Here is a 13,402-nt window from a genome sequence, read left to right on the forward strand (position 1 = left end):
AAATGAATACAAAAGAAAAATATTAATGTAACCACATCCCAAGATCTTCTTCAGGTCAAGAAGTGAGGGATGAAGACTGTGGCATTAGTTTGGGGGAAATATTAAATTAAATTTGGCCACCTTCTCTTGTGCTTGGTATGTACTTGGAGAACCGTTGGTATTCCTTGCTGATTTGGAATGCCAGTTCTCGAGTGTGGCACATCACCAGGACAAATCTAGAAATTAACAACCACTCATGCCTTACCTACCTGTCTCTAAACCCACACAATCCAGTTGACCCTTAACTGTCCTCTGAAGAAGCTGAGCAAGCCACTCAGTTGTGTGCCAAGCCATTGCAGCAGTTCAAGAAGGCTTGACTGACTCGCTATGTGTTGCCAGAATCGTCCACCTTTTCTTCAGGTTTACTTACTTTCTGATTGTGTGCGTTTTTAATTGACGTCCATTTACTTGCACTAATTGTTGCTTTTGTTTCCTCGCAGTGCAACACGAATGCATACCCCAAGCAATTCTGGGCATGGATGTCCTGTGCCAGGCCAAGTCTGGCATGGGAAAAACGGCAGTGTTTGTCTTGGCTACTCTCCAACAACTTGAACCTGTCACTGGACAAGTGAGTTCCATGCAGTCGCCGTTGTGTGAGCGGTGGGCGGGCGGACAGCCCTTGCTTCTGTTTTCTTTTGTCGTTCAGGTGCTTCATGTGAAGGCAACGAACTGTAATGGCGTCAAAAAACCGAAAATGCTGCAAATGCGCAGCATGTCTAGTAGCACCCATGGAGAGAGAATCAGAGTTCATGTTTCAGGTCATTGATCCTCGGTTAGAATTTAGTGCATCTTGTGGATGGTACTCACTGCAGCCACGTTGAGTAGGATCTTGAACCGTTTTGTTGGGAACCCCATGGTGGGCGATAGACTCCGTAGACCATCCATCAGTTCTGCTCATCTGCTCTCACTTGATACCACAAAGTAAACTCAGCAGACCTAATAGGGACTTATGGAAACCATAAAATAAATCATTGCCTTTTGCCCCCTAAATGTTGAATATAGTAAGTAAATTATTAATTTATTCCAGAAACAGAAGTTCAATCTTTCTCATACTTCAGTAATTAATACTACAGGAGAAGATGCTTATTTAACAAATGCTAATATAGGCAATACAATCATCACAATAATCTTGTGAGAAATGAGTATTGAACTTAAATCCATACCAATGAAATGAAAGCAATGGAAACATGAAACTTGGAGAAGAATTGTTATTGCGCGCGATTATGTCGAGTTGTGCTGCACACACGAGGGAGCCCGTTTCCTTGTGTGACTTGCGAGTCCTGGAGATGAGCTTTCTAACTTATTCTCTTGTATGGCTTCAGCTGTGGCAATGCATTTCAGCGACTTCCATTTTGGAACAGCTCCTGGAACAGTCACGCAAATTGCAGGTGGTGAATATTTAGCCGAGCTTCTGTCAAAGGTTCATCGTTCAGAAACGTTAACTCGTTGTCCCTCGGCAGACACTTCCAGACTTGCTGAGTATTTCCAGCATTTTCTGTTTTTATTTCAGATTTCCAACGCTGGCAGTATTTTCTCTCTCGGAAACTGAAGTTGAGGCTAAAGCTATTTGGCACTTCATAACAGGAGAGATGGATCTATCATTGTATTAGTGTTCCTGACCTGAGAGCGGGAACTGTCTCTTGTATTACAGATCCTGATCTGAGAGTGCGACCTATCGCTTGTATTGCAGATCCTGATCTGAGAGTGCGACCTATCGCTTGTATTGCAGATCCTGATATGAGAGTGCAATCTGTCTTTTGTATCCTCCTACCAAACCCCAGACATTAGCCCGCATGTTAACCATGAACAAATGACAAAAAGGAATCTGGAATCACCCATAATCACCATTAACACACACAGTCCCCCCCCCTAATATTCAATGTGATCCAATTCTCAAAAGTGCACAATGAATAACGCCCATTAATTGTAGAACCCCTCCATCCTTCCCCTCAGTTCAAATTTGACCTTTTCAGGAATCAACAATTCCAGCAGGTCCCCCCGCCAGGGCACAGGGTGGAGAGATTGATCTCCATCCCAACAGGATCCGCCTTCGGGCGATCAACGAGGCAAAGGCTGCAACATCTGCTCCTGCACCCGTTTTCAACCCCGGCTGGTCTGACACCCCGAATATGGCCTCCCGAGGATCCGGTCCAGTTTCATGTGCACCACTTTAGACATTACCCTAAAAACCCCCTTCCAGTAATCATCCGGTTTTTGGCAGGACCAAACCATGAACTTGGTTTGCGGAGCCCCCCCTCCCCCCCCCCCCGCAACGTTCACACACTCTTCTACCCTCTCAAAGAGCCGGCTCATCCTCGCCCTTGTAAGGTGCGCTCTGTACACCACCTTCAGCTGTATCAGCCCCAACCTCGCACACGAGGTGGAGGCGTTCACCCTCCGGAGCACCTCACACCAGAACCCCTCCTCCATACCCTCTTCCAGCTCTTCCTCCCACTTTGCCTTGATCCCTTCTAACGGCGCCTTCTCCTCCTCCAAAATAGCCCCGTAAACCGCCGATACTACCCCCCCCTTCTCCAGTCCCCCTGTTGTCAGCACCTCCTCTAGCAATGTGGAAGCCGGCTCCACTGGGCAGCTCTGTATCTCCTTGCTGGCAAAGTCTCGAACCTGCCTGTATCTAAATATTTCCTCCTGCTCCAGCCCATACTTTGCTCCCAGCTCCTTCAATCCCACAAAACTACCCCCAAGAAATAAATCTTTTAGTGTCCTAATTCCTTTCTCCTCCCATCTCCGAAAATTTCCATCCCACTTCCCTGGCTCAAATCTATGGTACCCCTGAATTGGCATTTCCCTTGATCCTGCCCACATCCCAAAGTGCTGTCAAAACTGCCTCCAAATTCTCAGCAAAGCTATTACTACCGGACTCCCTGAGTATCTCCCCTGGGCCGTCGGGATGCACATCCTGATCTGGGTGTGCGATCCGTCTTTTGTATTGCAGATCCTGATCTGGGTGTGTGATCTGTCTTTTGTATTGCAGATCCTGATCTGAGAGTGCCATCTGTCTTTTGTATTACAGATCCTGATTTGAGAGTGCCATCTGTCTCTCTGCAGATCATGATCTGAGAGTGGGATTTGCCTCTTGTATTAGTTTCTGATCTTATTTTTTGTTTTAAATTCCAATTAAGGGGGAATTTAGCATGACCAATCCACCTACCGTGCACATCTTTGGGTTCTTAGATTGATGACACGCAGACACTGGGATAATGTACAAACTCCACACGGACAGTGACCCGGGGCTGGGATCGAACCCGGGTCCTCGGTGCCATGAGGCAACTGCAAAACACTACTACCGTGCCGCCCGTTTTAATTTGTTGTCTGAAATTATGATCTCTCTTGTATTACAGATATTGGTCCCTTGTCTTACAGATCCTGATCTGAGCATGGGATCTGTCTCTATAATACAGATCCTGATCTGAGAGTGGGATCTGTATTACAGAGAGAGTGGGATCTGTGTTACAGAGAGAGTGGGATCTGTGTTACAGAGAGAGTGGGATCTGTGTTACAGAGCGAGTGGGATCTGTGTTGCAGAGCGAGTGGGATCTGTGTGGCAGAGAGAGTGGGATCTGTGTCACAGAGAGAGTGGGATCTGTGTTACAGAGAGAGTGGGATCTGTGTGACAGAGAGAGTGGGATCTGTGTTACAGAGAGAGTGGGATCTGTGTTACAGAGAGAGTGGGATCTGTGTTACAGAGCGAGTGGGATCTGTGTTGCAGAGCGAGTGGGATCTGTGTGACAGAGAGAGTGGGATCTGTGTTGCAGAGAGAGTGGGATCTGTGTTGCAGAGAGAGTGGGATCTGTGTTGCAGAGAGAGTGGGATCTGTGTTGCAGAGAGAGTGGGATCTGTGTTGCAGAGAGAGTGGGATCTGTGTTGCAGAGAGAGTGGGATCTGTGTTACAGAGAGAGTGGGATCTGTGTGACAGAGAGAGTGGGATCTGTGTGACAGAGAGAGTGGGATCTGTGTTACAGAGAGAGTGGGATCTGTGTTACAGAGCGAGTGGGATCTGTGTGACAGAGAGAGTGGGATCTGTGTTACAGAGAGAGTGGGATCTGTGTTACAGAGAGAGTGGGATCTGTATTACAGAGAGAGTGGGATCTGTGTTACAGAGAGAGTGGGATCTGTGTTGCAGAGAGAGTGGGATCTGTGTTGCAGAGAGAGTGGGATCTGTGTTGCAGAGAGAGTGGGATCTGTGTTGCAGAGAGAGTGGGATCTGTGTGACAGAGAGAGTGGGATCTGTGTGACAGAGAGAGTGGGATCTGTGTTGCAGAGAGAGTGGGATCTGTGTTGCAGAGAGAGTGGGATCTGTGTGACAGAGAGAGTGGGATCTGTGTTGCAGAGAGAGTGGGATCTGTGTTGCAGAGAGAGTGGGATCTGTGTTGCAGAGAGAGTGGGATCTGTATTACAGAGAGAGTGGGATCTGTGTTACAGAGAGAGTGGGATCTGTGTTGCAGAGAGAGTGGGATCTGTGTTACAGAGAGAGTGGGATCTGTGTTACAGAGCGAGTGGGATCTGTGTGGCAGAGAGAGTGGGATCTGTGTGACAGAGAGAGTGGGATCTGTGTGACAGAGAGAGTGGGATCTGTGTTACAGAGAGAGTGGGATCTGTGTGGCAGAGAGAGTGGGATCTGTGTTGCAGAGAGAGTGGGATCTGTGTTACAGAGAGAGTGGGACCTGTGTTACAGAGAGAGTGGGATCTGTGTTACAGAGAGAGTGGGACCTGTGTTGCAGAGAGAGTGGGATCTGTGTTGCAGAGAGAGTGGGATCTGTGTTGCAGAGAGAGTGGGATCTGTGTTGCAGAGAGAGTGGGATCTGTGTTGCAGAGAGAGTGGGATCTGTGTTGCAGAGAGAGTGGGATCTGTGTTGCAGAGAGAGTGGGATCTGTGTTGCAGAGAGAGTGGGATCTGTGTTGCAGAGAGAGTGGGATCTGTGTTGCAGAGAGAGTGGGATCTGTGTTGCAGAGCGAGTGGGATCTGTGTTGCAGAGCGAGTGGGATCTGTGTTGCAGAGAGAGTGGGATCTGTGTTGCAGAGAGAGTGGGATCTGTGTTGCAGAGAGAGTGGGATCTGTGTTGCAGAGAGAGTGGGATCTGTGTTGCAGAGAGAGTGGGATCTGTGTTGCAGAGAGAGTGGGATCTGTGTTGCAGAGAGAGTGGGATCTGTGTTGCAGAGAGAGTGGGATCTGTGTTGCAGAGAGAGTGGGATCTGTGTTGCAGAGAGAGTGGGATCTGTGTTGCAGAGAGAGTGGGATCTGTGTTGCAGAGAGAGTGGGATCTGTGTGGCAGAGAGAGTGGGATCTGTGTGACAGAGAGAGTGGGATCTGTGTGACAGAGAGAGTGGGATCTGTGTGGCAGAGAGAGTGGGATCTGTGTGGCAGAGAGAGTGGGATCTGTGTGGCAGAGAGAGTGGGATCTGTGTGACAGAGAGAGTGGGATCTGTGTGACAGAGAGAGTGGGATCTGTGTGGCAGAGAGAGTGGGATCTGTGTGGCAGAGAGTGGGATCTGTGTGGCAGAGAGAGTGGGATCTGTGTGACAGAGAGAGTGGGATCTGTGTGACAGAGAGAGTGGGATCTGTGTGACAGAGAGAGTGGGATCTGTGTGACAGAGAGAGTGGGATCTGTGTGGCAGAGAGGGTGGGATCTGTGTGACAGAGAGGGTGGGATCTGTGTGACAGAGAGAGTGGGATCTGTGTTACAGAGAGAGTGGGACCTGTTACAGAGAGAGTGGGATCTGTGTGACAGAGAGAGTGGGATCTGTGTGACAGAGAGAGTGGAATCTGTGTGACAGAGAGAGTGGGATCTGTGTGACAGAGAGAGTGGGATCTGTGTGGCAGAGAGAGTGGGGCCTGCGTGGCAGAGAGAGTGGGATCTGTGTGGCAGAGAGAGTGGGATCTGTGTGGCAGAGAGAGTGGGATCTGTGTGGCAGAGAGAGTGGGATCTGTGTGGCAGAGAGAGTGGGATCTGTGTGGCAGAGAGAGTGGGATCTGTGTGGCTGAGAGAGTGGGATCTGTGTGGCTGAGAGAGTGGGGCCTGCGTGGCAGAGAGAGTGGGGCCTGCGTGGCAGAGAGAGTGGGGCCTGCGTGGCAGAGAGAGTGGGGCCTGCGTGGCAGAGAGAGTGGGGCCGGCGTGGCAGAGAGAGTGGGGCCTGCGTGGCAGAGAGAGTGGGGCCTGCGTGGCAGAGAGAGTGGGGCCTGCGTGGCAGAGAGAGTGGGGCCTGCGTGGCAGAGAGAGTGGGGCCTGCGTGGCAGAGAGAGTGGGGCCTGCGTGGCAGAGAGAGTGGGGCCTGCGTGGCAGAGAGAGTGGGGCCTGCGTGGCAGAGAGAGTGGGGCCTGCGTGGCAGAGCGAGTGGGGCCTGCGTGGCAGAGCGAGGGGGATCTTCCTCTTGTATTACACGTCTCTCTAAGCAGGAGGCTGCACTCTCACAAGGCTTGTGATCATATCAGACATATTTTTCAAGGGTAATACCTTGGATTCTTCAGTACCTATTCAAGATTTTCCCTGATCCGTAACTATTGTGTTTGATGTAGCCCTGTCTACTCAACGCGATTGGCTAGTCAGAAGTATGAATGCAGTCGTTTGCGGCAGTGTTCTCTTCAATACTGGGATGCCTGCACTGTAATACAGCAAAAGTGCTCTTTGTGCAATGTCTGATGGTTCTCGTTCTATGTTGTTTATTCTTTGTTTCTTTTTAGATTTCAGTCCTGGTGATGTGCCACACTCGAGAACTGGCATTCCAAATCAGCAAGGAATATGAACGGTTCTCCAAGTACATGCCTAGCGTGAAGGTAAGAGATGGAGACCATATTTCATTCAATATTTCCCCCTAAACTAACACCATCACCTCCTCTCCTCACTTCTTGCCCTGAAGGAGTTGTCTCTTTCTTGGGATGTGGTTGCATGAATCTCGTTCTTTTTTTATTTGTGGGATGAGACCCTGTGCAAGGCCTACATTTATGGCCCATCCGTGATGCCCCTTGAGAAGATGCTGGTGAGCCTCTTTTTGAACAGCTGTAGCTATGTGTCTCAGTACACCTACAGTGCGGTTAGGGAGGGAGTTCCAGTAACAGTGAAAGAACGCTGATATATTTCCAAATTAGCAGATGATGTGCGACTTACCCATACATCCTTTTAGATGGTGAAGGCTGTGGGTTTAAAAAGTGCCTTGGTGAGTTCCTGCAGTGCATCGTGTGGATGGTGATGGAGGGAGTGAATGTTTGTAAAAGGGGTACTAATCAAGCGGGCTGCTTTGTCTTGGATGGTGTTGAGCTTCTTGGGTGGTGCTGGAGCTGCACTCATCCAGGCAAGTGGAGAGTTTTCGATCACACTCCTGTCTTGTGTCTTGCAGATTGTGGGCAGGCTTTGGAGAGTAAGGGAGTGAGTTATGCACTGCAGGATTCCTAACCTCTGATCTGCTCTGGTAGCCACAGTATTTATATGGCTAGTTCAGTTTCTGGTCAATAGCGTGGTATGTGCTTGCCCAAATAGTCAAACTTGATGCATGATGGGCTTCTGGTGGCTTACTGTAGAGGAAGATTCACATGAGGTCGCTTCCACTGGAGAAATGTATTTTTCGCCCCCTTTCTTCGTGCAAGGGTTGTTTATTCATCGGAATCCCATGATAGCTATCGAGTAGAGTTCGAACCATTGTCGGCTTTTATTACTGAGATGTCCAAAGAAAGGGTAAAGAAAGCTTGGAGCATAAACTCATTGACTTAGTCTGTAGCCTCTCTTTAGCTCAACGTCTAGTAAGATGGCAGAGACAGTCTCTATTTCTCCTTCCACTCCACTAACGGCCGAGGTTCTCTCTAATACCGTGGCGAGAATTTGAGAAACACCGACAAATTGTGTTGGGTGGATCTCAAAAGATCAATTGCAGAGGCCTTGTCCCCCATTTGAGCGACTCGGAGGAAAACTAATAAGACATTGAAACAAGGAGCTTTGTTGTCTTGCATGACACAGATGGGCTATGGGGTAGATCCTTGGTGCTGTTTGCACCCAAACGGTAAAGACCTTTTGTTTTTGTCACATGTTCACCTAACATATTTGCGTATTGATTTTGTTTTGGACAGGACTGTCCTCCCTTCAGTGGTGGCAATTGTTCATTCTGACCGTGCGCCGCACTTTATTGATTTGTTGCTAGAGTCTGGCCTCTCCCAATGTCCACCCTTGAGATTAGATATAACGATGTTAGCGGATTAAACATTTTGTGAGCATGTGTCCACTGCCATAGAAGACTATATAAAATCTAACATCTGAGTCCATCTCACCTTCCAAGTTGTGGGAGGCACTTAATGTAGTCCTCGGGGTGAAGGGGGGACCGAGGAATGATCTCTTATGGAGCACAATTCTTGAGGACAATGAGATTGGAACAGCAGAGGCTGGTGGATTGCATTTTAGAGGCCGATCAACAGTACTCGCTTGATCCCACTCCGGAGTTACCACAGACATAGTTCGAACCATTGTCGACTAGCAGGGCGGTGAAACGCCCTTGGAGTACTCTATGAACATGGGGAGAAGGCCAGTCACCTTTTGGCTCACCAGCTCAAACAGCAGTCGGCCTCTCGGGAGATCACACACACACACAATTCGGGCAGCAAACTTGTTTCCGCCCCTCCTCGGGTTAATGCGGCTTTTGAATCTTTTTACCGCAATCTTTATAGATCAGAGCTTCCTGCAGATGGGTAGGTCATGTCCAACTTTCTAGGCAGCCTACCCATCCCAGTGTTGAGGTGGGGAGGAGCAGTGAGTTGTAACCCCCGTTACGCCCTGACGAAATGTTAAAATGTATTGGGTTGATGCAATCTCGGAATGCTCTTGGCCGGATGGCTTTCCGATTGACTCCTACAAGAAGTTCTCGGAGCAGCTTTGTGTTTTTAATTTTGGACATGTTCAATGATAGGGGAGACAGGGGTGTAGTGGTATTGTCGCTGGATCAGTAATTCAGAGACCCTGGATAATGCTCTGGAGATCTGGATTTGAATCTCGCCAGAGCAGATGAATATAAATCTAGAATTAAAAGTATAATAACGACCATGAAGCCTGTTGATTGTTGTAAAAGCCCACCTGGTTCACTATTGTCCTTCAGGGAAGGAAACCTGCCGTCCTCACGTGATCTGGCCTACATGTGACTCCAGAGCCACCAGCAATGGGGTTGACTTTTAAGTGCCCTCAGGAATGGGCAATAAGTATTTACGTTAATTAGGTGTGTTTTTTTCTTTTTTTTTGTACTTTCATATTTGATTGTGATGTTTTACCTTTTTTTCTTTTTGCTTATTCTGCTTTGTATTGATTATTGTGAAAATTTTAAAATAAATATATTTTAAGAAAAGCTTCACGCATCTCTGCCTGATTTCAAAGACAAGACTCCTGCGACGACATTTCCAAAATTTGGGCCTCTATCACGCAGAAAGCTGAGGGCATCAGACCCCCTAGTTCCGCACCATCCTGACGTAGAAATATATCCCATTCCCTCTCACCATTTTTGGATCACCGCCACCTTCTCATAGCAGCTAGGAATCAGAAATAAATCCCAGCCTTGTTATATTAATAATCTTTATCGGGGCAGCAAGGTGGCGCAGTGGGTTAGCCCTGCAGCCTCACGGCGCCGGGGTCCCAGGTTCGATCCCGGCTCTGGGTCACTGTCTGTGTGGAGTTTGCATGTTCTCTCCGTGTCTGCGTGGGTTTCGCCCCCACAGCCCAAAAGAAGTGCAGGCTAGGTGGATTGGCCACGCTAAATTACCCCTTAATTGGAAAAAATGAATTGGGTACTCTAATTTTTTGGGGGGAAAAAATCTTTATTATTGTCACAAGTAGGCTAACATCAATACTGCGATGAAGTTACTGAAATCCCCTAGTCGCCACACTTCGGTGCCTGTTTGGGTACACAGGGAGGATTCAGAATGCCCAATTTACCTAACATCACGTCTTTCAGGACTTATGAGAGGAAACCGGAGCACCCGGAGGAAACCCACGCAGACACTGGGAGAATGTGCAGACTCTGCACAGTGAACCAAGTCGGGAATCGAAACTGGGTCCCTGGTGCTGTGAAGCAAGTGAAACCCCCACAAACACGGGGAGAATGTGCAAACTCCACGTGGACAATGATTGTGGCTGGGATTGAACCTGGGACCTCGGCACCATGAGGCAGCAGTGCTATCCACTGCGCCACCGTGCTGTCCTTGTAGTAAGATCAGTTATTAATGATGATCATGATTAATTGTATCACGATGATATATCACTGTTGAATTTCAGCTCAGTGAGCAGTGATGTAGACTGGCTCAGTCTGAGACCATTTATTCACTGAGCCTGTAGGGAGGTAAACCGTATAGTGCTCTTTAGCCCTGTTCACTGAAGCAGAGGTAGATGCTGCTACTGTCCTCACCAGAGGTCGTGACTCACCCCATGTCTTTCTGTCTGCTCTAGGTTGCGGTGTTTTTTGGCGGGCTCTCCATTAAGAAGGACGAGGAGTTGTTGAAGAAGAACTGCCCACACATTGTGGTGGGCACCCCTGGCAGGATCCTGGCACTGGCTCGCAACAAGTCTCTGAACCTCAAACACATCAAGCACTTCATCCTGGACGAATGTGACAAGATGCTTGAGCAGCTCGGTGAGTGTTCAGCTTTAGGTCTGACAGTAAATTGGGCTTCTCCTCAGCAAATCAAATGCATTAAGCCTTTCTATCAGCCATGTATATGTATTTCATTTTGTGCCTGACCGACAGAGAGAGAAAGAAATGCTATGGCAGCTCCGGGACGGGGTGGGGGTTGGGATGCTACTAAACGCTACTTTAGACTGGCCAGTGCAGTAAAGCTGTCCTATCCCCTCGAGATTGGGTAAAACAGTGGATTTAACACTGCCCCATCATTATCAGATTAAGATCCAGCTCTGCGAGCATTCTTCCTCTCTGCTTCTAGTTATCGGTCCCATGTAGAGCAGGGTTTGGGGACAGTTGCAACCCAGGGGCACGAGTCCACTGCAGGCAACTACCCCCAATGAACTTCACTGCAGCTGAGTGTGAGGTGGTGCATTTTGGGAGGAAGAATAAGAGGATCACACAATCCTTGGAAATGAACGGTCTAAGTGGGGTAGAAGAACAGAGATTGGGGGGTTTACAAATACAAAAATCACTCAAAGTAGTGTCACGGGTTGATAAGCCCATTCTTTAAAAAAACACTCTGGTTCCAATCAAGAGGGATCGAATTGAACAGCAGAGAAGCTATATTGAACTTGTATGTAACCTTGGGCAGAGCTCACTTGGAATACCATGGATGTGTTTGGTCTTTATTTTATAAGGATGTGAGAGCCAAACAAAAAGTCTATTAGAATGATACCAGAACCAAGAGGGCATGGCAATCGGCAAAAAATCAACAGGTTGGGTCTTTTCATGCCTAAAATGATGACTGAGGGGGTGAGACGTCTTTAAGATTACCAAAGGGTTGATGGGGTGGGCATGAAGAAAATCTTTCTTCATGCCCAGTGTGCAGAGCTAGGAGACATGAAATAAAGTAAAAGTAAAATTCCGCGGGTGCTGGGAATCTGAAATAAAACCAGGAAGTGCTGGAAAAACGCAGCTGGTGGCAGAATCCGAGAGAAACGGAGTCAAGTTACGAGTCTGTGTGACTCTTCGGAACTGAAAATTCGAGACGGTCGCAGTCGAATCTGACAGGGAGTTCAGGAGAAAACGCTTGAATCAGAGAGTGGTGAGGACGTGGAACTGCTGTTAGGAATGATGAGACGAATAACAGATACATTTCAGGGAAAACTAGATAGGCACATGAAGGGTGAAAGGAATGGGAAGATATGGTTATGGGGTAAAGGAGGCTCATGTTCACCATAAACAGCAGCGTGAACCTGTTGGGCTGAATCGCCTGTTTCTGTGTTGTAAATACTGTGAATGAGCGTGTCTCTCCAAGTTCACTAGGTGGTTGACTGGTATAAGTGATGAAGATTATCATACTGAATGCTGCGAATATGAATTTACAAAGCGACTCATAATCTTTCTCTACCTTTCCCTCCAACCCAACCCTCACTCTCTTTCAGACATGCGTCGAGATGTCCAGGAGATCTTTCGCATGACCCCTCATGAGAAGCAGGTCATGATGTTCAGTGCCACACTAAGCAAGGAGATCCGCCCCGTCTGCCGCAAGTTCATGCAAGATGTAATTATCCTTCTAGCTACTTTTTGGCCCTAACTGCCTCCATATTGAGCTGGCCATATCCCAGTGCCCACACAAGATCTAGTTTTTAGCCCCCGCCCTGTCATGGGGTGACGAATATAAAGACAGAAGAAAAAAATGCGGTCACCTTTCAACACAGTTCGTTTTAGAGTCAGTTTAAGGGCAGTGAATATTTTCCCTTTGTGCCAACTCGCCCAGAGTGAGGGTCAGAAAGGAACAGAGATATGCGGAAGACATTACGGGAAGACTATCTCGGATGAACACTTGGGTCAAGAGGTGTAGGTAGATGCTGATTCTCTTCTACCCACCACAAGTGGTAGTTGAATCATAACTGGCCAAATAGTGTGAGACGGCATTATTCCATTCAGCAGTACCAACACCGTCCATCCCCTTTTGTTCTTTGCAAGCAACAAAGTGCAGCTTCCCTGTAGCAAGTCTGAAGGAATACCAGATGTTTACCAGTTCCTGACTTTTGACATTAGGCTTACTTAAGAGAGGAGGAGAAGGTTGCAGTTTTTGCACACTTAAATGGGCAAAGCTTTCTCTCAAAGACGAAAAGAAACAACGCAGATTGCTAGCTGCTAGGACAAGGGGTGGGGAAGGAGAAGAAGTTAGTGTCTTAACTCTTTTCCCCACCTATACATTCATACACACAAACGTACATACATACCCCCAGCAGTTAATAATTGTTGGGGGAAAACCACAGTCCATTATTGCACCCGGAAGACCTAGCGAGATGCACCACACCCATGTTTCCTCCACCTCCATCCCTCCTTACCCACACCCCACCCCGCTCCCAAACCCCACTTTTCCCAATGCAGCAGAACATCTCGGCCAGTGCGACGGGCGAGAGTGATGTGGATGGCCATGTGCAGACCCCACGCGAAGATTTCTGGTGAGGATTGGAGTCCGGAGCCCGACAGACGCTGGAACTGAGGAGGAAGACGACGCAGTCCGTCAGCAGTGGGGGAGGGGGAGGCACTCTATCCTTTTTGTGTGGCTGCACATATTGATCTTTAGAAGGGTGAAGGTTCAGGGGTTAGAACCAGCTGCCTTGAGAATAGTTCAGGGGGATAGAATGCTTGTTATTTTCTAGCTAAGCAGTGTGTTGGTGAAAGAGTCTAGAATAGGAAAAATCAAGCTAAAGGTTTTTCTGTCTTGAGATAAGCGGCAAGATTT

At 48.2% G+C, this 13,402-nt stretch overlaps 1 protein-coding gene across 6 annotated transcripts in view; it reads left to right on the forward strand.

Moving 5' to 3' along the window:
• LOC119975509 (spliceosome RNA helicase DDX39B) overlaps positions 1–13,402 on the forward strand; it is a 68,149-nt gene that overhangs the window by 31,985 nt on the left and 22,762 nt on the right. For all 6 annotated transcript variants that reach the window (XM_038815282.1, XM_038815279.1, XM_038815278.1 and 3 more), the window contains 4 exons: positions 480–607; positions 6,740–6,832; positions 10,470–10,653; positions 12,087–12,205. In XM_038815282.1, the coding sequence (XP_038671210.1) occupies positions 480–607; positions 6,740–6,832; positions 10,470–10,653; positions 12,087–12,205 (524 nt within the window). The remainder of the gene's footprint in view (positions 1–479; positions 608–6,739; positions 6,833–10,469; positions 10,654–12,086; positions 12,206–13,402) is intronic.

Source organism: Scyliorhinus canicula, chromosome 13 (genome assembly GCF_902713615.1).
Source record: "Scyliorhinus canicula chromosome 13, sScyCan1.1, whole genome shotgun sequence".
NCBI classification, from domain to species: domain Eukaryota; kingdom Metazoa; phylum Chordata; class Chondrichthyes; order Carcharhiniformes; family Scyliorhinidae; genus Scyliorhinus; species Scyliorhinus canicula.